Source organism: Orbicella faveolata, unplaced genomic scaffold (assembly GCF_042242905.1).
Source record: "Orbicella faveolata isolate gen_17 unplaced genomic scaffold, um_ofav_v1 contig_1, whole genome shotgun sequence".
NCBI lineage: Eukaryota > Metazoa > Cnidaria > Anthozoa > Scleractinia > Merulinidae > Orbicella > Orbicella faveolata.
The window spans coordinates 7414521-7438831 of NW_028301536.1; the positions used below are offsets into that span (position 1 = coordinate 7414521).

At 37.7% G+C, this 24311-nt stretch overlaps 3 protein-coding genes and 1 long non-coding RNA gene across 6 annotated transcripts in view; 2 read left to right on the forward strand and 2 right to left on the reverse strand.

Annotated features, from left to right (window-relative positions):
* The window catches only part of LOC110054702 (lysosomal thioesterase PPT2-A-like), a 35901-nt gene extending 22632 nt beyond the window's left edge, over positions 1-13269 (forward strand). The window contains exons 7-8 of one of the 2 annotated variants that reach the window (XM_089287286.1): positions 2203-2263; positions 6923-13269. In XM_089287286.1, the coding sequence (XP_089143412.1) occupies positions 2203-2263; positions 6923-7066 (205 nt within the window). In that variant the 3' untranslated portion in view covers positions 7067-13269. The remainder of the gene's footprint in view (positions 1-2202; positions 2264-6922) is intronic. The other variant, XM_089287296.1, reaches the window with a different exon arrangement.
* Positions 792-3556, reverse strand: LOC149117905 (uncharacterized). The gene is made up of 2 exons (XR_016206525.1): positions 3153-3556; positions 792-2877 (listed from the first exon to the last, which is right to left on the reverse strand). It is a non-coding gene; the product is annotated as an uncharacterized LOC149117905 (long non-coding RNA).
* A 1025-nt stretch (positions 13270-14294) lies between the features above and the next one.
* Positions 14295-18264, reverse strand: LOC110054713 (uncharacterized). Its single transcript, XM_020761071.2, has 4 exons — positions 18109-18264; positions 17712-17899; positions 16333-16605; positions 14295-14846 (listed from the first exon to the last, which is right to left on the reverse strand). Exons 1-4 carry the CDS (start codon positions 18209-18211, stop codon positions 14499-14501), a joined length of 912 nt encoding a protein of 303 aa, XP_020616730.2. The 5' UTR covers positions 18212-18264; the 3' UTR covers positions 14295-14498.
* Positions 18265-18274: 10 nt separating this feature from the next.
* On the forward strand, positions 18275-23983 carry LOC110054703 (exosome complex component CSL4-like). 2 transcript variants are annotated; one of them, XM_089287315.1, is made up of 4 exons: positions 18275-18527; positions 19557-19631; positions 22789-23041; positions 23638-23983. In XM_089287315.1, exons 1-4 carry the CDS (start codon positions 18396-18398, stop codon positions 23733-23735), a joined length of 558 nt encoding a protein of 185 aa, XP_089143441.1. In that variant the 5' UTR covers positions 18275-18395; the 3' UTR covers positions 23736-23983. The 2 variants fall into 2 exon arrangements, with proteins under 2 accessions (XP_089143441.1, XP_089143435.1); XM_089287309.1 differs by having other exon boundaries at positions 18276-18551.
* The last annotated feature ends 328 nt before the right edge of the window (positions 23984-24311 follow it).

Genomic DNA, 24311 nt, shown 5'->3' on the forward strand with positions numbered 1-24311 from the left:
TCTCACTAGTTTTGCTATCGTAACCCTATAAACCACAAAATATGAGCTTAAACTAACGTGTAAAACATGATTGACTTATTAGCGTATGCGTTACTTAACAGCCAAAGGTTGCTGATTTTCCACAATAAATAGACAGAATTTTTGGATACAAATGTAAATTTTAGTTTACTTTGAGTTCATCTGACACCTCTGGAAACCCTTTGCACCATCATATTTTGTCTCTTGTGTCTTCTGTTGGAGTTTGACCCTGATTTGGTCCTATTTTGTAACATGCTCCAAGCCTGTGGTCTGCCTACGGTTCCAGGTTTCTCTCTTCACCTCCTTGCAAACCTGGGAGCCATTAGCGCTGTACGGTGGAACCTTGCCTTACGGTCATTTCATTAATACAGTCACCTTGTTGTCATGGCCACTTTTTTCTGTCCTGGTGAAACACCCATAAATGTCATACATTTTTTTTTTATAAGAAAACCCTGTTAATGTGGCCACCCCATTAATACAGCAAACTGCCACATTCTGAAATCCGAACCCGTATAATCCTTTATAATTTTACGCGGTTTAAACTGCCACTCAAACCAGTTATGTTCATCTTTCCATTGTTAATATTGTATGTTCTGATTAAAGTTTCAATTTTTTAAAAAAATATATGTATCTGTGTTCAGAATGTTTAGTAAAGAACAGTTGTTTAGAAGTGCAAATCTTTAGACCTACCCCATTTATCAGGGGGCCACCCAATTAATATATACAGCCCAATTTTCATGGACCTTTGGCTGGCAGTGTGGGGCCAGCATCCCAAAACTCTTACCCTATTTATGACCAAAATCTGTGATTTTCCCTACCCTATCTATGATCTGACCAAAAAAAATTGATACTCTATTTATGACCTGACCCTTAATCGATACCCTGTTTTAGACCTGCCTTAGAATTAGTTGCCTAGTTCAGACTGATGTTAAAGGCATTGCGAAGGGCTTTTGTTATGGTCTTATTAATAACTGAATGATGAAAAAGTAGCCTCTTCTAAAAGCCATACCCAATTCAAGACTAGAGTGCAAAAACCATGCCCTATTTATGGCCAAAATGGCCAAAATCAGTACCCTGTTTATGACCAAAATGGCTGAAAAAACTATACCCTTTTAGGCCGCACATACCCACATAGCACATATCACATGAAATTTACTTTAAACCAAAATTTTTTTGCCTGGTAAGATCAACTACAGGAACAAATTATCACAGAAATTTAACTTACTTTTAGTGTTCAGTGTGCCATTTTGGCTAAAACATTAATGATATTATAACAGTCTTAAATAACACACATAGGAGTCCATGGCATTATACTAATGGTGCAATAGGCAGGTACATAAGTCTGCATATGAGCCAAGGGGTCCTCCCAGGCCAGAGCTTATCCCAGTTTCTGTAGCATGAAGGGACTAGGAATACTTTTACTCCCCCTAGATGGGATGTTAGTCCACCGCAGGGTTACTCCCAGCATTAAATTCGCCGGTACCCATTCGCCATCTGTACCCATTTGGCACTGTAAGAGTAAAGTGTCTTGCCCAAGCCCGATCCAAAGTCAAGGACACTAACCATGAGACCATGTGCCTCCAAATTACGTCATTTTTAATGATTCCAAAACTGACTTTGTCTCAATCATGATTTATTTTGCAAACGAAGGTCATCCAAAGCTCATAACAATCTTAAAATCATACAAATTAGCTGCCAGACTAATCTCCATTAATCTACTGGTTAGTTACTATCATTAATTCAAACAGTTCACTGACTAAATGGCTTATTTTTAGCTGTTTACTGACTAGGGCTATACCTCATGGAGACCCTCAACACAAGGTCCCCAGCCAGGGCTCAAACCCAGACTGCTAGATCTGGAGTTCAGCACTAACCAAGAGGCCACTGTACCCTCACACATCTTGCCCAAGAACCCTAGATAATGGACACAATGACCCCTGCTACTTCGCTAGCCCTTGAGCTTGAGCTGGTATTCAGCATGCTTTTAGGCCACTTCATCAGCCACCAACATACATGTAGAAAAAAGACATCTTTTTTAGTCAGAGGGGACTTGAATTTGACCATATGGCAGATTAGGTGGTCAATTTAACTGGCAGTCTCCAGATTTGGGATCTTTTGATCAAAGTTTACATCTATAATGCCATTGGGATTATGAGTTATGAGTTTTTTGTTTCATTATTACAGCCATTTTGGATTTTACATGGACAACTCAAATATGACGGTGGTGGACATGAAAAATCAGCAGGTCAGTGGCATTTGTGGACCATCAGTGCCAGGGAGGGGAGGGAGGGTGTCACCTGTGTGGTCTTCTAGTCCAAGTTTTAATCTGTGTAATTGTTGTTTGGTTCTTACTTGTTGCCTAGACTTTCCATGAAAATCTGACCAAAATTTTGAAATTCTCAACTAAGCATGACTCATTAGATCTTGCAACACTTATGATGATATCCTAGAGATTTCTGAAGATGTAAAATTGCACACATTTTCCAGTCCCAAAGGAATGTTCTGGAATCATTATTGGTCACAACCTCTTTCCTAGTGCTTTGTTTCCAAATCTGAGAATTTGCCAGAAAAAAAGCTTCGTTCACTTTCCTTTCCTTAAGTTTTTTGATCAATTTTACCTATATTACATAGCACTGTAGAGATCAATGCAGTGTACAATTGAAAGGCCGCGTGCAAGAACGTCCCCTAGATTTTTTGGCCATTTTGAAAGTGTTCAAAAATAGCTGAATTTTGGCATGTAGGCTTCGTTGTACCTGAGAAACATTGCTCTGAATTTTTTTTGGCTGGGGCGCTCTTCGTTCTCGAGAAATAACGTATGCAAAAAGCTCAGTTTGCCAAGCGGCATCTTTTGGAGATCTTCTGTTGAACAAAAAACAAAAGAAACCTTATTATTTTGTTGAACAGCAAACAGGCAGACTGTTTATAGTGTATTCCACTGAATCTTAGCTGTCTTAAAGTCAAAGGAAAATAGTATATAGAGCGGAAATCTGGGAACAGATTGTTCACATCGGTTATTGTGACGTAAACACAACACGTGAATTGATCGAGCGGCAAACGAAATACCATCGAACGAAAAAGAGATGTGCCGCATTAGAGCTCTGTCAACTAATATCTTAAGCATAGTGTTAAAGTACCTTGTGTGCCTGCCTGGTGGTTGAGAGGCATCATAAAGCCTCAATAAACCCGTAAGTCATCAGCACGTTTTAAAGAATCAAAATGTGTTCTGAAACTTCGAAGGTAGCTGTTATACCATAATCGTGTTATCGGCGTTTGAAGTCAGATCGAGCCAGGCAGCAAAGTCCAAGAGCAGTTCTTGCCCAAGAAAAATACCCTCTCGTGAGTTGTGGGCCATTTGCCAAGCGTTGCTAGTGTCAAAGTTTGGAAAGCGCGAACTGGTTTTTGAGTGATAAAATTTGTCTTGTATCGACCGCCATGTTTTCCAGCGCACGAGGTGTAAAGACCCTTCCCGGCATGCATTGCGATCACGTTCTGCTCGCGTTTCTCGAACTGGTAACTAGATTGTTTCGGCTTTTTTCATTTAAAGGTGATAATAGCCAACAAGTAGCAATCGATTGTAACATAGATCTGTGATCCAGGTTGCGCTGATTTTATTTCATATCAGCATGATTTGTAGTGTTTTGAACTTCTGGGATCAGCGGACATGCAGATGTATGGAGACCCGTACGTTGCGCAGAAGGGTTAATTTGTTAATCTGTTAGGCGGTGCGTGACATAAAGCTACGATCGCGTTTGTCGAAGAATATGTATTTATCTCGTGATTTTTAGCCATTTAAGGCGTTGCTGTATTTGGAAAAGTGCTTATTTGATGTTTATTTGTTCAGTGCAGATAATCATTGTCCCAGATAACCAAAGTAAGTTCCAGATGTTAACACTGTTTTCCGGCCGCCATATATTACCTATTTAAACCTGAAATCAACATTTCTGAGCTTATACGTTGCGTGAAATTAGCATTTGGCTGTTTTCTAAGTGAAATCAACATCCTTTCCGTCATGCGTTACGTGAAATCAACATTTTTACGTATTTAGATTTGAAATTAACAATTTTTAGCTTATAAGTTGCATGAAATTAACATTTTGCTGTTTTCTAAGTGGAATCAACATCCTTGCCATCACACGTTAACGTGAAATCAGCATTTTTACCTATTTAGACCTGAGATCAACAATTTTTAGCTTATAAGTTGCGTGAAATTAACATTTTGCTGTTTTCTAAGTGAAATCAACATCCTTGCCATCACGCGTGAACGTGAAATCATCATTTTTACCTATTTAGACCTGAAATCAACATTTTTGAGCTTATATGCTACGTGAAATTAACATTTTGCTGTTTTCTAAGTGAAATCAACATCCTTGCCGTCATGCGTTAACGTAGAATCAGCATTTTTACCTATTTAGACCTGAGATCAACAATTTTTAGCTTATAAGTTGCGTGAAATTAACATTTTGCTGTTTTCTAAGTGAAATCAACATCCTTGCCGTCACACGTTAATGTGAAATCAGCATTTTTACCTATTTAGACCTGAGATCAACAATTTTTAGCTTATAAGTTGCGTGAAATTAACATTTTGCTGTTTTCTAAGTGAAATCAACATCCTTGCCGTCATGCGTTAACGTAGAATCAGCATTTTTACCTATTTAGACCTGAGATCAACAATTTTTAGCTTATAAGTTGCGTGAAATTAACATTTTGCTGTTTTCTAAGTGAAATCAACATCCTTGCCGTCACGCGTGAACATGAAATCATCATTTTTACCTATTTAGACCTGAAATCAACATTTTTGAGCTTATATGCTACGTGAAATTAACATTTTGCTGTTTTCTAAGTGAAATCAACATCCTTGCCGTCATGCGTTAACGTAGAATCAGCATTTTTACCTATTTAGACCTGAGATCAACAATTTTTAGCTTATAAGTTGCGTGAAATTAACATTTTGCTGTTTTCTAAGTGGAATCAACATCCTTGCCATCACACGTTAACGTGAAATCAGCATTTTTACCTATTTAGACCTGAGATCAACAATTTTTAGCTTATAAGTTGCGTGAAATTAACATTTTGCTGTTTTCTAAGTGAAATCAACATCCTTGCCGTCACGCATGAACGTGAAATCATCATTTTTACCTATTTAGACCTGAAATCAACATTTTTGAGCTTATATGCTACGTGAAATTAACATTTTGCTGTTTTCTAAGTGAAATCAACATCCTTTCCGTCATGCGTTAACGTAGAATCAGCATTTTTACCTATTTAGACCTGAGATCAACAATTTTTAGCTTATAAGTTGCGTGAAATTAACATTTTGCTGTTTTCTAAGTGGAATCAACATCCTTGCCGTCACACGTTAACGTGAAATCAGCATTTTTACCTATTTAGACCTGAGATCAACAATTTTTAGCTTATAAGTTGCGTGAAATTAACATTTTGCTGTTTTCTAAGTGAAATCAACATCCTTGCCGTCACGCATGAACGTGAAATCATCATTTTTACCTATTTAGACCTGAAATCAACATTTTTGAGCTTATATGCTACGTGAAATTAACATTTTGCTGTTTTCTAAGTGAAATCAACATCCTTGCTGTCATGCGTTAACGTAGAATCAGCATTTTTACCTATTTAGACCTGAGATCAACAATTTTTAGCTTATAAGTTGCGTGAAATTAACATTTTGCTGTTTTCTAAGTGGAATCAACATCCTTGCCGTCACACGTTAACGTGAAATCAGCATTTTTACCTATTTAGACCTGAGATCAACAATTTTTAGCTTATAAGTTGCGTGAAATTAACATTTTGCTGTTTTCTAAGTGAAATCAACATCCTTGCCGTCACGCATGAACGTGAAATCATCATTTTTATCTATTTAGACCTGAAATCAACATTTTTGAGCTTATATGCTATGTGAAATTAACATTTTGCTGTTTTCTAAGTGAAATCAACATCCTTGCTGTCATGCGTTAACGTAGAATCAGCATTTTTACCTATTTAGACCTGAGATCAACAATTTTTAGCTTATAAGTTGCGTGAAATTAACATTTTGCTGTTTTCTAAGTGAAATCAACATCCTTGCCGTCGCGCGTTAACATGAGTCAACATTTTAAGCACTTTTGACGTGAAATCAACAAATTTGAGCTTATATAAGCTGCGTGAAATTGACATTTTGCTGGTTTCTAAGTAAAATCAAAGTCCTTGCGGTCGCGGCGGGCCAATCCTTTGTTATAATAAACCGAGGCGAGACTTCGACTTATAACTAAGGCTTGGCTTGGCTATTATAACAAAGGATCGGCTCTGTTTATCATAACAAAGGCCCGGCTTCGTTTATTTGAAGGACTCGGCGGGAAAAGGGCGTCAGGTATTGTAATCAAAGGTGAACTTTGTCGAAAACGCTCCAAATTTCGCATGCAGTTTCGTTCAGGTATGTTAAGCAATGTCCCGTAGTTTTCGCGCTAAAGTTCGCTTCGTTCTCGAGATATTGCGTATGCAATAAACCACTCGCTTTTTCCAACCTGTGTGCCTTTTTTGCATACATTATTTCTCGAGAACGAAAAGCAACCCAGCGAAAAAAACTTCAGAGCAATGTTTCTCAGGTGAAACGAAGCCCACATGCCAAAATTCAGTTAGTTTTAAGCACTTTCAAAAATGGCTGAAAAATCTAGTAGACGTTCTTGCACGCGGCCTTTCAATTAGTTATGTTAATTTGAATAACAGCCAATCAAAGTTGCTTCATGCATGTCTGTAGAGCCACATCATCAGTTAGTTATATTTCAGTTTGAGTCTCAAAACATTCTTCTTGCATCTATTAACCTAAGTTGGTGACATTCATTCACTTGAAAGTCCCATGGAGTGAGGATAATCAACTTAAGGTCCAACCAGACACTAACTGGACATCTTTTTAGGTTTATCTTAATGACACCTTTGGTTTGCGTACTCTGGATGAAAGAGGGTCCGTACACCAATTTACCTTTCCTGGTGTGTATCACATTCATTGGCATGGAACAAAGAAAGTGTTTGATGAAGCTATAGAGCCTTGGTTGACTTAAAAAGAAATGCCAGAGGGCATTGTAAAATCTTGTTTCCGAGAAATGGCAGTCAATTACTCTAACCCTAAGTAATCATAAGTATATCACACATTGGATATGGTTGTTTTCAGTACATGCCTTATTCACAAGGTATTATGTCAGTATGCTAATATTGACTGACAACCCCCCTTCTCGACATTGGATGTACTAAATGTCTTTGTTGTGCTATAAAACAAATCGCATATTGCTCTCAAGGGCCGTTTCTCAAGAATTTCAAAATTTACAGATCTCTGTATGGCTGTGTGGCACTCCTTGCCAATCAGCTGTAGGGGTGGTGAATGGTAAACGCAAGACTTTGCAAGATGGCAAAAGCAGCGGTTAATTTCAAGTTCTAAATTGCGAGACCAAGGCTGTCTGGAACTGGATATTAGACTGTAAAACTATGTCATGAAAACCTAGAACAAGCTAGCTGTTTTACTAGGGCCAAAATGCCATGGCGGTACTTTTTGTGGAATTCAGTCAATTCAGGAGAATTTAGGATTAACCCCTTCTTGGAAATGTGAATGTTGCATTATTAAAATTCAATATATCAAGGGATTTTGAGACTCGAGACCCAGAGACAGAGACTTTGAGATGTGCATAATTGCTCAAACAGGAGACTGTGGGGCCTGTGAAATTGGACAAAACTTTTGCAAGACCCAGAGTTTTTGAAGAGCCATTCATCAACCCTAGCTATGCAAAGAAAATGTACAGATGTTTTTTTTCACATTTCCATCATTCACAAGAAATTCTGAACCCATTTCCATTCAGTAAATCTTAAAGTGCCACTGAAACGAAATTTTCGTATGTGAGATTTTTGCTTAGTAATAAAGTTTCAACCTTACTTGGAAACACTGCGGACTTTTTTTTTCGCATACGGTAAGCAAAAACTGCTTTTTCAGCCGTTCGAAGTTGGCTGGTTAAGCCCAAAATTGGCGGCCATCTTGGCGCGGCCAAAACAGCCTAGTGACGTCACTGGTTGTATTACTCTCATGCTGCGCTGAAAATTTAGAGTGATTATGGGAGAAGAGAATACTGTTCGAAGCCCCCCAAAAAACATCTTAAGGACATCTCAGAGCTGTAAAGCAGATAATCACAGTAGCCTTAGACAAGAAGAGGTGGAGAGTCGATCCTGGGGCTTTTCAGTCTATTTAATTGGATATTTGCAGGATATTTTATGTAAGCAAGCAAACGAGTGGGAGTTCTTAGATCGCAAAATGATCGGGACTCTTGGTGAAATGGCCACCACTCAATTAAACAATACCTACACTCATAAAGTAAAAAAGACATGAAAACAAGAGAAAGCGGCTTTTGAAATTATTATCTGGACTGCTGCTACACGAATCGCAGCAACAACGCTTTGAGTTTCGAGTCGCTTCGCTTCGAGGATTAACCGGACGCTTTGTGAGTTTCACTGCGGACGAGATTGTGCTACAGTGACCTTTAGTCCAGTTGCATCTGTTACATCCTACAAGTTATCAAATCAGCAACAATTTAAGAAACCCTCTTCTTTTATGTGAGGGAGCGAATTTAAACTATAAAGGTAAACTAAGCTGCCATGACCCTACAGGTATGTTTTCAGGAAACGAGAGAAAGCGTGACAATGTCGACGGCGAAAGGTGATATATGCAAATTAGTTCAAATTCTGTTTAATAAACCTTCGAAAGGAGTGTAAACTAGTGACGTGTTAACGAATTGCTTTGAATTTGGATACCATTAAATGAAGATCATAGACACAAGTATGTGCTAAAGAACTCAAAGTAATCCATCGACCGTGAAATATTGCAATTGGGAGATACGTGTAAAAGAGAAGCGAAATTCGCGCTTTGTTTACACTGATACGTATGCGACGATAAAGCAAACCCTGCTGCGGATCACAATTTTCAAAGACACATTTTGTCTACCACAAGAACTCTCACTTATTAGTATCATAAAAAGATGCCCTCTGTGTACAAAGAAGTACTCGACTCAAAGCTTGTGGACCGTTAATAACTTCGTGATTATGCGGATGGCTGATGCGCTTACGGCTTTTATTGCAGTAAAGTTGCCGAGGATGTATTCGAACCTTGTGTAATAGAACTTAGATAAACGTGAGAATCCAAATTTCAGAACCAGGCTGAAAACAGATGACTAAATATCGTGTTTAGGCTTTAGGACGTGATATAAAAGTTGCCACACTCGTCTTCGAAATCTCCAATCGAGTACTCAAAATGTTCGAAAAGTAACTGAGCTGTTCTAATCTGTAGCATTTATTTTGGTGAATCTACACTCTTTGGCGCCCTCCAACGTTCATGATATGTATTTCCTGTCAAGACTGGACAGAAATTACAAGGTAGAAAACTAGCAGGTATCGACAATATGAAAAATAGACTTGAATAAATCAAGTGAAAACAAGAGAGAATCTATAGCGCTTCTTGCGTGAATACAACCAGTGACGTCACAAGGTCCTTAAATTCGGTTCCAGAGCCCGGACACAGTTTTGCTCCAAAAAGTCGATTTCAGCAGCTAAAAAAAGCACTTTCCGTTGGGATTTGACAGAAATAAAGTTCACCATTATTTTAAGCACGTTTGAAACTACAAATTGGGGTAATAAAAGAGAGTACGAAAATTTCGTTTCAGTGGCACTTTAAAGGAGCTCAGTCACAGCATTTTAAGTTAATTCTGGCTACATAAAAAATTACCTCTAAATTGAAGTAAACCTGAAAATAGTAGTTTACTAAGATAGAAAATCACCAAGGAGATGATAATAAACCATAAAGGAACAAGGATAGTTAAGGATGGAGAAGTTTAACATGGATTACAAATGACGAACTTGAAAAATTTAGGCTAAACTTTTCAAGATGCGCAAACTGTGACATAGTTCCTTTAATTTTGTATGCTCCTCTTAGTTGTTGTCTTTGCTTTAATTACATGAATTTCTAATAACAGTCTACAAGCCCAAGTTTTTCTATGAGAAAATAGTCAACAAGGCTTAGCTAAGTAGAGTGTCTTCTTAAACAACGACATTGTTATTGATTTAGTAGACACTCTAAATGATTACAGCACACCTGCTGCTGCACCTGCTTAAGAATAGTTTTCAGTTTCACATGCACAATAATTGTCTGGAAATAGGAAATGACGAGAGAACCATGCAGGTTTCCAATAGGACAACTGAGTGGCTACTAAAGAGGATTGCATAGGGCTTACTCGTGACATGATGAAAGCAAAAACTATACATGATGCATGAAAAGCAACTAAAAAATATATTATGTGATTTATGAATTTCTGAAAAAAAACACATTCCTGAAAGAGCTAAAAGTACACCTTTTGCTGTTCATTTACAGAAAATATCCATTCATTTGTGTTCAAATTAGTTTCATTATGGTTAATATACTCTCATTAACACCAATATGACATTCATTTGCACATAAGGAACCTTCAAGAATAACATTTGCATATGTATTAACATTCAAAATCATCAAAAGATAACCAATATCTTCCCTTGACATTCATTGGCTGTAAATGTATTTTCATTTTTGTCGAATTAAAATTCGTCACGAAACGACAATCATGTACACTTTTGGACAATCCTTTTTCAACCAAAGACTTTCAATAACAGAATTTGCATGAGCACTCACAATCAACTGCATTATTATACAACCATATCCGTGAAGGTGACTATCTTTAGTACGTTGTGACAGACATTACCGTGTTTTCACCTAACGTTAAGAGAAAACAATAGCTCATTAGCGTAATTCTTTTGAACAGAGATATCACGCTTAATTTTCCTCAAAAATTTGATTATAGAACTAGGGACCATATGTACTTTTTTTGATCGTATTTTCACAATCCTCCCCTTGCAGATATAAATTTGGCCTCTTATGAACCTTTTGCATACAACTCAGAGGGTGCACTACAGTATACATGTGATAAAGTGACAGTTAGATTCCCCCACAAATGCCACGAAGAAATAGAATCCCATTTGAACACAGCGAAAGGATAATCAGGGCCTAAATGTGGACAATGTATCGTTTCATGCAAACATATTTGCCACGATGCCTCAATAGTGAGGCAATTGAGGGATAAATTGTCCAGCAAATTTGATATTCTCTCTTCCAAAAATAAATGTTATTACAGCTGTAATATTTGTCTCACCGCACTTACGATTGTCACCCTCATGGATATGGTTGTATAATAATGCAATTGATTGTGAGTGCTCAGACAAATTCTGTTATTGAAAGTCTCTTGTGGAAAAAGGGTTGTCCAAAAGTGTACATGATTTCCTTTTGTGACAACGAATTCTTTTTTGACAAAAATGAAAATACATTTACAGCCAATTAATGTCAAAGGAAGGTATTGTTTATCTTTTGATGATTTTGAATGTTAATACATATGCAAGTGTTATCCTTGAACGTTCCTTACGCGCAAATGAAGGTCAGATTGGTGTTAATGAGAGTATATTGACCATAATGAAACAAGTTTAGACTCGAATGAATATTTTCTGTAAATGAACAGCAAAAGGTGTATATGTGACACATGGATTTTGTTGAAATTCTTGTGTGAAATGGGATTGCAACCCCTGCAATTAGCTTAATAAATTATTCCTTTGATTCAATAACAATAAAATTTTATGCACAGTAAAATTTTTTGTTCAAATTCTGCCTAAAATGTTTGTGCACAGATCAACAGTAAGGAAATATTATAAGATATATATATTACTGTGTTAGTATAAATCTACTAGCATTCTATCACAAATGCCATTCTCTGATTGGCCTTGCTACTTACTATCTATTGTGTGATAGGTAACGAGTAGCATAGCAGTGTGCCCTTGTTAACAAAATGATGGCCACTCCTTGGTGTATTCAAAGTGTCTGTGAAGAGGTTTTACATTAAGTTTTGAAAGACTAGTAGATTTATACTAAAGCGAATAATCTAATTAATATATTATTCACTCTTGATTTCTAAGCGGGATCATATAAAAATCTTGAGCTCGTAATCTAATTGTTTAATATAAAATAAAAATTTAACTGAAAACACAACCAAAATTCACACATTTGCACTCAGTTGCTAAACGAGTTTATTCAATTTTTATCCTTTGAAATGGATATTTTCTGATTTTCACACAAAAAGTAGCATGTGAATAGACACTTAGCATGTAGTTTTAATAATAATAACTGCCCTTGTTGTCTTTATCACTCAGCCAAGCACAAGTAACTTATTGTTACCAGAAGAGTATTCCCATGTATTCAAGCATAACTGACAGTTTTGTAGTTACTACTCATTACTACTCTATAGATGTAAAATGTGAATGGATCGTCGCCAGTCTTAGAGGTAAATCATACCACGCTTAAATTAATATTATAGTAAAGCTACAAATTATTATACACAGTAAACCACAGTAAAATACATACAAATTATGCATGTCTAATAATTAACTTCCAGTGTGTGACTTCTGGACTATTGACAAACTCACAATCTGAGGCAAGGTTATGAGCCAATATAGCAAGTGCACAATGTGTTTCACAGCTACTGGCTGTTACCATACTAAAACTCTTGAAAATATGGGATCCCAAACTTCACAATTGTTACAAAAAAATGTAAGCCAGGGGGCCACGCTTGCCCCATAGCATACATTTCTTTTTAAAAATTGGCAAGTTTGGGATCCCATATGTTCAAGAGTTTGCAACAGATTCTAATGTAACTTTGCACATTTACTAAATTCGGTATGGTAAATTGATCTCTGGCGGTTGTTTTTTGTGTATAAGAAAAATGCCAAAAAAATTTACTATTGCGTGACATCAGTAAAAGGGTCCATTCAGTATTTACCATACCCAAATTTGACCAAAAATCTGGTCAAACCAGGTCAGTGACTTGATATCAGAGGACATCATGAAAGCCGACAAGGCTTCCAACTGTCTGGTTACCCATCACCTAAACATTGATACCAGAATCAGAGATGTTTAGCATTGCGCAGTGGTTCAACCCTAAACAAAATGAATTTGTGCTTGGAATTCACAATTTCTTAATATTAAATTCAGCTAGTTTAAGTGTAGCAAATTTGAAAGTAGAGGCATACTCGTAGATGTACATGTAGATGTTATAAAAAAAATGTAGAAAATATGTAGAAAACATATGCCATATCATTGTATTTTTCTTGTTCTTTTTGTACTTGTAACAGAAAAAAATAAAAACGGTTTCTCTACAAAGTTGCTTGAGTTCACTCTTAATTAGCAATTATAATCCTTTATTGTTTTTGCTACTAACTAAACGGTAGAATCTGGATGCACTCCCCTTAAATCAAGCTGAACTCATAAACACAATAAGGGTAGACTTGCCACAAGTCAACCTTTTCTTAATCCATGACTTACTTATCTCCCTCGAGCGGAGCGAGAAAGTAACCTTTGCGTGACGAAGTCAGAAACTAACAGTGGAAATATTATTGGAAAGGACTTTTAGAAAGTCTAAATATGGGTAAAGAAGAGCAAATCACAATGCTAAAATTGGCTTGAAAGCCAAAAAATCATCAGGAAGTACCCTGTGAAGACATCATGATAAGTTCTGATGATAACACTTTTCACAAACTGCGATATCATGACAAGCCAATACTCCAATCAGTGTACTACATGGATTGAACAGCTGTAGCTCTCAACTCTGGGCAATGTTAAAAATACTTGAACATACCGTAAAATCCCATGTTAAAGCCCTGGGCTTATAACTCCATAAGGAGTTTTTGGTAGGCTTATAAACGGAGGTGGGGCAGCTTATATCCAGGGGGCACATAAGTAGAGAAAAAAAATGTTTTGGAACCATGAGATAAAACGTATCTGAGAAATGAATTAAAGCGAACATACCATTACATTTAGAGCTATGACCCTATTACTACCCTATTAGCCTATAACTTTCAATAAAAAATTTTGATGTTTGTAAAGAAATGCAAACGGAATACACTTGTACATTAGATGGGCTCATATCCGGGGAGGCTTATATCCAGAATAATATCTTTGTTAGCAAATAGAAGGGGTTATATTTGAGGGCCTTGTAACTGGGGGGGGGGGGGGGGGGGGAAGTGGGGGGCCTTTAATGTGCGATCTTATGATATGTCTTTCTCCAAAGATTTACAAATGGGTACAATTTGTCAATCTGAACAATCATTCTAACCAGACCCATTATCATAATGAACATTTGAGTGATTCCCGAGCATCTTCCTAAAGTAAAGATTCAGAACAATCAATTTTTTTTCCCAGTTTTTATTGCAGTTTTTTATTTACTTATTGCAAAACAATAAGTAAACATTTACACAAACAGTAGGTTAATATGAAGAACGTGTGTATATCTAAAATAAAATTATTAATATAAAATTGTACTCGAAACATAAAATTCAACACAAAAAGTAAATTTAATATCTACATGTTCTCTAGCTGTACACAATATTTCTTCAACTTTCATCATCATCTTTTAACGGATCCAGTATCAAGAAGTCTGCCTGTCCTTTGTTAAAGCCTCTTGTTGTGTCAATAAAGTTCTGAAATGCAGCTACTGTGTTCTTTAACTTGTCTTCTACTTTCCCTTTCATTTCTTTTATCCTTTCCGTTTCCTCTTCAGCAGCCACCTTCTGCTGAATCTGCTCATCAATACGGCTTTCTAACTCTTTCACTTCTTTCTCATGGGCGTCCTTTTGTTGCAGCAGTTTTATCTCCTCTTCCTTTTTACATTTTTCCTCCATTTCCACAATTGCCTGTTTTTCTTCTTGTTTTAATCTTTCTTTAAGATTCTTCAAAGCTTGCTAAATTGAAAATAATGAGAGCTTTATGTACACTTTTCACACAAAGGAGATTTGGGAGTGACTTGAACTTGTGGTTCATTCTCACTGATGTTCATCTTGCTTCTCTTTTGTGGGTCTATAATAATAATATTTTACTGGCATGGCTAATGGTAAATTTAAGACTGCAAAATGACTACTCTACTGAGCATCTCTTCTGCAAGCCCCAAGAATTTGTCAGCCTTGGAAAAGACATGAGAATGAGACAAAAGAGATAAAGCAACGTTCCCCATAAAATTAGATGAGGCAGACAAACAGACTACATAATTATCTAATAATAATTACCTTTTAAAGGAGCATTGGCCACCCCCTTAAGTATAATTTTCCAGAACAAAATTCCTACAGACCTGCACAAGTCTCACAGGAATGCTGAAGACTAAACATACCAGGGAAAGCATTCCTCTATATATTTGGGAGATAAAGAAGGAATTATGTTGCCCCTCCTTCACTTAACATAGTTTTAAGGATGGTGCCTACTTTTGTTAGTGCGCACACGTTCTGTGCATCACACAAGGCATGGTTTAAGCGCCACGCACACACTAAGTTGACATGACGCAATCAACTACGCTATCTAGGACATGACTAAATTGAAAGCAAAATTTTCCTACTGTGACCAAATCAAGTTTAATGAACCTGTACTTAAACCAGGAACACCAGAACTACAGCATATCGCTAAGCACTAACTGCTAACGTCTTCCAGCTGAAAAACTAGCTGTTATCTGTCGAAAATTATACTGAAATCCAACTATAAACATGTACCTGCAGATGGCGTAGTGCGCGCGCAAAACGAGTGTGAGATACACACATTTTTTACTTACTGGGGAGGTGACAGGAAAAAATGTAACAGGCACCGTAAAAAGTTTAAAAAAGGATCAATAACTTTAAAAAACGCGTGGTTACCCCTATATTTTATGTTATGAAATGGAAGTAGCAAGCCTATTCAGCAGGTGATTAGTTTCTGGTTGTGAGCAAAAGATATTTAGACTGCATTTTAGCTGAAACAGAGGAAGGCTGTCAGAGACGCTAAAAGTGTCGTTGCAACGATTTTGTTGTTAAAAACATACCAGAAATGTTTTTTATGTTACCATTTACCATGTAGTTTTCAGATCTTTATAAATGTGTTCACTTTTCTGTATGTAAAGGTGAATTCTAAAGAAAGCGGTGAAGAAATATCCTCTCCTATTTTCAGGAAAATGCTGATGTCAGCATTTTTGTTGAGATTCGAGGCTAATTATCTCGAAAAAATGTGTGGCTAACCTCTTTTTTCTTTATGGATTCCGATAGCCCTTGTAAAGATCTACTTTTTCCGCAAAGTCCTAACCTGGCGCAAAAACCTTTGTATTTAGTAGGCACTGTCCTTAAAGCCAAAGCACTGGAAAGTGTAACTCCATACAGCCATTTCTGTCTTCTATTTCCTGTCCTTTTTCTGTTACAATTTATCACTAGATACCTGTTTCTCTTTCTCAGTAGCCAGAATCATTTGCTTTCTCTTCTCCTCTTCAGCTTGAGCCACCTTCTTTGCCTCATCAGCAGCTGTAGCTTGTTCCTCTTCCCTAGCTTTCTGCACAGCCTTCGATTTTTCCAACAAAAATTCTTCCCTAGCCTTCACCAGTGCCTCCTCCAGTCTCTTTTGACCCTCATCTTTCTCCCGCTGAACTTGCTGAGCTGCTAGTTTCTTCATCACTGCTTCTACTCTCTTTGACTCTGCCTTTACTGCCTTTTCCTTAAGTCAATAAGTATAATTAAATGACAGTTCAACAAGGTTCTAGGACTCTAGTATCATATAAAAATAATATATATACTACATGGTTGAATTTTCATTTGGTTTTGACAGTCCCTTTCATGCAAATTAACTTTTGAGTTCTAGTAATTTGTCTGGCTACATGAGAAATCTGGAATCTTTGACACATGATCACTGACAAACGCATGGGACATGGACCAGCTGTAAATGATTGGAAAAACTTGCACCTCTTTTTCATCCAATCAGAAGTAAAACCAAACCCAATCAACACTTGCTTCACATCGGTTTCTTGCAAGCTACATAAATCTGTGTGTTTGTGATTGGCTAGAGTGATTACTTTGGTTTTGGTTTTATAAGGTTCAATTGAAAACCGCTCTAATGCTTTAACTAAAGCCAGTCTTTGGACTATCTGATATAATGTGATTTACATCACAAGTGTGTAGCTTAAAACATGAAAGAGGTGTATATAGTATTGCATGGTATGGGAACTGCGACCCTCGTTCCTATCCCACCCCCACTCCCACCCCCATCCCAGGGCACTGTACTCCACTCTCACTACATGTACTGTGCATATTTGTCAGTTGGCATTGACACCACTGTTAGTAAACTACCTGAGCTTTATCGGCGATATGGCACAGGAAGTGGGTCCCTCCATCCTACCCCATCCCCACCCCGGGGCACAGTACTCCACTTGGATCATGTGTACTAAAGGCATTTGTGGGCGAGTATCGATCAATTCTCTGGATCGATACCCTCAATCAATATCTCGATCAATACTCAATCAACATCCCAATTGATACTTGGGTGACACTCAATTGACACTTGATCAACAGTCCATCGATAGTCGGCCGAGTGTCGACCAACTCATATGAATCGATCAAAAATTAGTTGACTCTCAACCAACTGTCAACCAAGATGTCAATGGAGTGTCGATCAAGTGTCAACCAAGGTGCCGATGAAGTGTTGATCGAGTATGGATCGTGGGTATCGATCCACACTTGACCGTGGATACCTTTAGTACACATGATCACTCCACTCTCACTACTCTGCGATACCAGTTGGCATTGACACGACTGTTAGTCACCTACCTGAGCTTTCTTGGCAGCAGCCATAGCTTTTTCTAGCTCCACTTCAGCAGCTTCACGGGCTTCCTTAAGAGCTCTTGCTTTCTCTTCAGAAGCTAAGCGCCATGCTCTTTGTTCGACCTCTGTTACATTCTGTTGCTTTTCTGTTTCAAGCTCATCAACAGTTCTTTGGTAGAGATCATTTCCTATTGCTGAGGACAAACGTTTAATACACCAAATACATCATCTCAGAGATACTCTGCTTTAGGAGTTAATCAAAGCTTACTTTAACAAGCTTAATAAGAAAGAGAAACTGCTTGCCAAGTAAGCCAAGACTTAAGCTTTATATGTACCTTTCTGCGGTTTCTCCATATTAGTTTGTTGACCCAATGTATTGACTGATTCAAACATATCAACTTACCTAAGATATCCCTATGAGTTGTATTCTGCGTGGCAGAAACTTTTGTGTCTTCATATGCCTTTGCTAACACCGAACGATCGTGAGTAGCAACGTATGCCGCCATTTTAGTGGGCTAGTCTCAAATGTCCGTTGTCTTGGCAACAGCGGGTATTACCGCAATAAGGATGAGCAGCGGATTTCAACAAAAATTCAAAATGGCGGATGAAACAAGGTTTTTGTTTGGGTTACATGTGTGAAGATTTGATCCTTTAATTCAAAGAAGTATATTGCAATCAGGAAAAATCAATATGGTATCTGTACATCAAAATGCTGTTGCAATACCTGGAGAAAGATTAGGCAGCCTGGAACAGTTCTCACCAGGGAACGGAACTTACGTTCGCCATGGATATGTGTATGCGAGTCTTGCTGGGTACAGACAGGTACAAGAACAACAGAATGGAGAAGTATGTTAAAGGAAATGTTCCAGAAATCAGTATAATTAAATGAATCCTAATTAAGTGAATTATGGAGTTATTAAAATGAGAAGCTCTTGAAGCTTTAAGTTTCACAGTGCACACGACACAGAAAATAAATTACGCTGTGTCTCTATGTCCAGCAGCCGGACAGGATTTTCAAAACACTCCGTGTCCGGCAGTCAAAAATATTTTTTAAAAATTTCATTTAATAATGTAGAATCCTTGTTTATATGGCTGAATACTAATCTTGGTGAGCCCGGCACCCGGTATATCGGGATTTAAAGTCTAGACTATTATAAAATGACCGGCAGTCAAAACGTTTGAATAGCACTCTGGTTAGCCTAAAAAGCACTCCGGTTAGCCTAAAAAGCACTCCGGTTAGCCTGAATAGCACTCCAGTTAGCCTAAATAGCTCTGCGGTTAGCCTGTTTAGGGTTAGCTTTCAATAATGCTAAGGGTAACTCAATAAATACTTTAAAAATTCCGAACTTGCTGGCAGGTTCCGGTGGTGCAGTGGTCATCAGTATCACTTACCAGGCCATCGACCGTTCATTTTACGTTGTTTTACTTCAAAAAATTTTAAGACACCTGTCTGACTGCCAGACATGTAGCCACAACGAATAAATTAAGCTAATTACCAATTCTTGAAACACACAGTTGAACAATTTGTGATTGATTCAGCAAAGAAATTCAAATGTAAATCATAAGCTATTAATAATCATCAAATGAGTGTGCAATAGTTTAAATTAGGATGGGCACTGAGCGAATTAATGGGCTTGGACATCTCAAGGATGTTTTCTTTAGTCACAAAATCATAAGGCATCAGATTTGAATCCTAATTCTACTATTTCTTATTCAGAAATAATTTTAATTTTTTTTGTTGTGTCCCCAATTAGTTGTGAAAACTAAATACATTGACACATTAATAAAGCTTTTACTTACTTTACTTACTTACTTACTTGGCAAACGTTTTGCTATATTTTTCTTACATAGAAATCTATTATAAATGTCATAAGAGAGGAAGAAAAGCATGTAGTACCAGCAGTTGGCTCAGTTGTGACATGCAAGGTAAGGTTTGGTAAAGTCTTCGTACAAACCAATTGGCTCATCAGGGCATAATTTATCTGGGAGTATTTCCACTCCCCCCTGGATGGGATGCTGGTCCACTGCAGGGTTACACCCAGCATTAAGTTCACTAGTACCCATTTATACACCTGGGTGGAGAGAGTCATGTGAGTGTTAAGTGTCTTGCTCAAGAACACTGTACAAAGTCCCCACCCAGGACTCAAGCCTAGACATCCTCGGAGACCCAGGGGCAGTTAGCTGGGGCAGGAGGAAATAAATCGGGCAAACCAAAGAAGCATCACAGGTTTACATGTAAGGCTGGAAAAGCTCCTGGGAACCAACTCTTACCAGACCATTTCCAAACGGCTCTGCCAATGCTGCCTCCTGATTGGGCAGAAAAAGTCTTTGTATTGTTCTGCCCAATCGGCGAACAGCAGCTTCTGAGGTACTTTACACGAACATTGTTGCATCGGCCATACTTCTTTGGATCATTTTACTTTAGAGAGCCGTAGATATTCTGGAAATCATTTCAGATGTTATCAAGAAAGAAACGCCACGTTTCGTCAAGAAAATTTTCGTTTCGACCGATCAAAGGTATGGTAAAATAGTGGCTTGTTTATTGGCGAGTCGATTTCAGCTTCCTTTCATTTCTTCGGTTACTAAGAACTTTCGTGCACTACGTCCATTTATTTTTGTAGACAAGCACCAAACCTTACCAAGGAGAATTCCATGGTACTATGCAGCTGAAGTGAATTGTCAATTGATTGTAGGCTGTGAGGCCAGTTGAGGATTTATCTATATTACGTACTGACATTGTCTCTCCAAATGCTACCGCCTTGGAATCACAAACAAGAAAAATTATCGTATTATTTAGTACCAAGAGGGAAATGTGTTTGTGTTTAATAAACATTTATCACTGACATGAAAACAGACTATGGCCTCTTCAGGGGTAGCTAATGAGGCAATTTGTTAGCATTCACCTGAGTTAAAACAACAAATGAACACTTAACTGTAAAGCATTATTTTCAGTTGCTGGCACAATAATTTCTGTTTTCAGGAGAAACATTGAGGGACTTTAATTTCCAGCAAGGTTTCAAAACTTGCCCAGCCAGGAAAAAGGCAACTCCATTAATCACCATGGCCAATAAAATGGTATTGTGAACGTGGCAGGGCATCCAAATTAAGACAATTATAAACAGCTGTTAAATACAGACACCAAAGGGGCAGAACTGAAGGTCTGTATTATGGAAAGTGCCTGCATTATTTGGGTAGAGATTGTTTGAGTTATGGTTTCTCTTGGACCAAGATCAACTGAATTGCCCATTAGGAGAGCATCTGGGGATGACAGTTGCAGTGGGTATAGCCAATGATCACAAATTACACCTTCAGAAGGAAAATGTATTGGGCACTCCACATGGGTGGTGAACTGGTGAACTCAATTTAGAGGTGCTCATCACAAAATCCCAAAAGCTTAACAACCATTCAGTGTCTTCCCAACTCATCTTTCCCAGCCGAAAAAACCTTTGCCAAACACCTTCACTGGAAATTCCTGAATGTTCAGGTTTACGAGGTCACCTGACTTGAAATTTGAAACACATTTACTTCACTTGAACTGATGCTACATATAGAGTGGCTGAGGGGTAAATAAGAACTAGTACATTGCATTATTAACTCAGTGATTCAGACCTGGTAGATATGTCAGCGTTTTCCCTGGGAGTCAAACAGTTTTTCATGAAAGCACAAGAAAGTATCAAATGACAGGGGACAGGCAGTTGCAACCCATTACAAGAATGCAATCAAAAATCACACAAAGGTCTACATGTATAAATGCTATTTATTACAAATCACAACAACATTGAGAATCAAGCCAGCTACACTGTAGGTAATGGTACATGTAACTTTCCTATTTTTCTTGCTTAGTTTGAGAAGACTACAGAAGGAAAACATTGAAAGAAATTCTGATGTAAGAAAACACTGTTAAAGATTGCATTAAAGTTCCGAAAGTTGCAGGCATCAGGAAAAAAAATTTACAATATAAGTTCAGTTTTGACTCTAAGTTGTTTTCATTGCTGCGTGTAATGTGATGAGAACATTTACAAAAGGCTTCTGACTGTAATAGTTAATTTAATAAGCTCATTGGTCTTGGATAAATTCTGTGCTCAGAATATTGAGCAAAATAAGAATATTTGGAAATTTAGAACAGAGTAATCCAAAACATCAGCAATTTACAATAACACTAAAATCAGACAGTGATGTAATGCCTGTGTACAAAAATAAATGGACGTAGTGCGTGAAAGCTGAAGAAATGAAAGAAAGTTGAAATCGACTCGCCAATAAACAAGCCACTATTTTACAATACCTTTGATCAGTCGAAACAAAAATTTTCCCAGCAAAACATGGAGTTTCTTTCTTGATAACATCCGAAATGATTTCCCGAATTTCTATGGCTCTCTGAAGTAAAATGATCCTAAGAAGTATGGCCAATGCAACAATTTTTGTGTAAGAACACACCAAAGTACCTCAGAAGCTGCTGTTCACCGACTGGGCAGGATAATACAAAGACTTTTTCTGCCCAATCAGGAGGCAGCATTGGCAGAGCCGTTTGGAAATGGTCTGGTAAGTGTCGGTTCCCAGGGGCTTTTCCAGCCTTACATGTAAACCTGTGATGCTTCATTTTTTTTGTCTGATTTATTTCCTCCCACCCCAACAAACTGTTCCTGGGTCTCCGAGGATGAAGGCTAGACCACTTGATCATTAAACAAGCGCACTAACCATGAGACCAATGTACCTCCACACTGTGACATGTAAGGTAGGTATATAAATACATACCAGCATGTGCCTGGCAATTTTAAACTGTTACAGATTTCAGATAATTTTCTTGCAAGTCCATATATCCAATAATTATTACAGTCAATGGCTTTACCTATAACTACATGTATACTCATACCATACTGACACTAGATATGGGGAAGAGATCCACATGGGATAGTGCATGGATGAGGGTTTTCATTCTTTCCCCAGAGCCACCTGTTCCTCTTAGCCAGTGCAGCTGTGTCTTTTTAGCTACATCCCTGCAGTATCCTACAACAGATCTAAACACTCTAAGTTCTGAATGATAAAATTGAAACTCTATCATAATATAATAAAAAACTGTTTTCAGGTTATAAGTACGAATCCAAGGTTCTGTAAGGTGGCCATTCTGGGTGTAGAGTCAACATCTCTAAAAGAACCGTTTAAAGGAACAATCAGAAAAGAAGATGTCCGTGCAACAGAAAAGGACAAAGTTGAAATGTATAAGTCATTTCGCCCAGGTGATATAGTATTGGCCAGAGTTTTAACTCTTCATACCCAGACATATCTTCTGTCAACAGCTGAAAATGAGCTTGGAGTTGTTTTTGCCAAGAGTGAAAGTGGTAAGACAAACAAACTGTGTGTTATATTTGTACATAGTGCAAATACACCATGTTTCCCATTGAAATGTTAACCAGATACTTGTATTCCTTCAAGTTCTCAAAATCTCTTATAAAGTGGAGAAATCAATTATTATTAACAAGCTCCTGGCATATGCTTTGTGTTTAAATTTACTCTATGCTTAGATTTTGGATCCTAGGATGTTGCATACTTGTAATTACCTCTATAACAAAAATGTTGTAATATTAACTTGTGGGTACCCCTCTGTGGAGTCCCTTACGTTTTTGTGGGCCACCCCACATCTCGCGAACATGCAAGCTGGCTTATGTCGGACATTGTGTTGACAGTGTTTAACGTTGCGTTGAGTATTTGAGCCTTATCTAAAGCTATCTTACAACAAAAAAAAAGCAGTTCTTCTGTTCTGGATGTGGCAAATGGAGCTACTATATATTTGATGTCGTATAATCCTAAGTAGCTGTGTGGGGGAAATCCAGACTAGCAAGTCTATTTCCAACACTTAAATTGTTGCCTTTTTGAACAGTAACATTAAAAGGTAGCTCATTTTGTATTCCTGTTTGACATCCCCCTTTTCCTGTAGGGGCAGCAATGGTTCCAATCAGTTGGTGTGAGATGCAGTGCCCTAAAACAAGGGCTAAAGAATACAGAAAGGTTGCAAAAGTCCAGCAAACATCGTAAGAGTAATATATTTTTGGGAACATACAGCCTTGTACCTCAATGGCTATGTCATGTTCACAGTGAGACATGTGAGAGCAAGGTTGCCGCTGTAAGCAGGACAAGAATCTCTTCAACAGTTTGTTTTATGGAGTTTCACTAAGACTTGAACAGAATCTCTGTACAAGTCCACATGTAGCTAGTAGCAGCATGTGTGGATGAAGGTTGTAAAGTAAATACAAAAACAAATGAGTTAGTAGTTTCAAAGTTCATCTTGTCTCTTGTTTATCAGTTAAATATTGGCTTATCGACACAAAAGTAGGGATGCCTAGGCAGGGTTCCAGATTTGGATATTTTTTAGTCTCTCATGCTTCTATTTTTTTTTTTTTAGATTTCGTAAACCCTTATGGCAATGAGCACATTTTGACAATGAGCACATTTTTTCAGCAAGACTGAATCTGTCAACTTAATTGTAACCCTAACCCAAAACCTTTCTTCTCTCCCTGCATAGCCTAATTGTGTAAGAATATACTCCTAACCTGCAATCTTGTGAAAATGTACCAGCCCCTCTTCTGCCTCTTGGTGTCCCATAGCCCATGT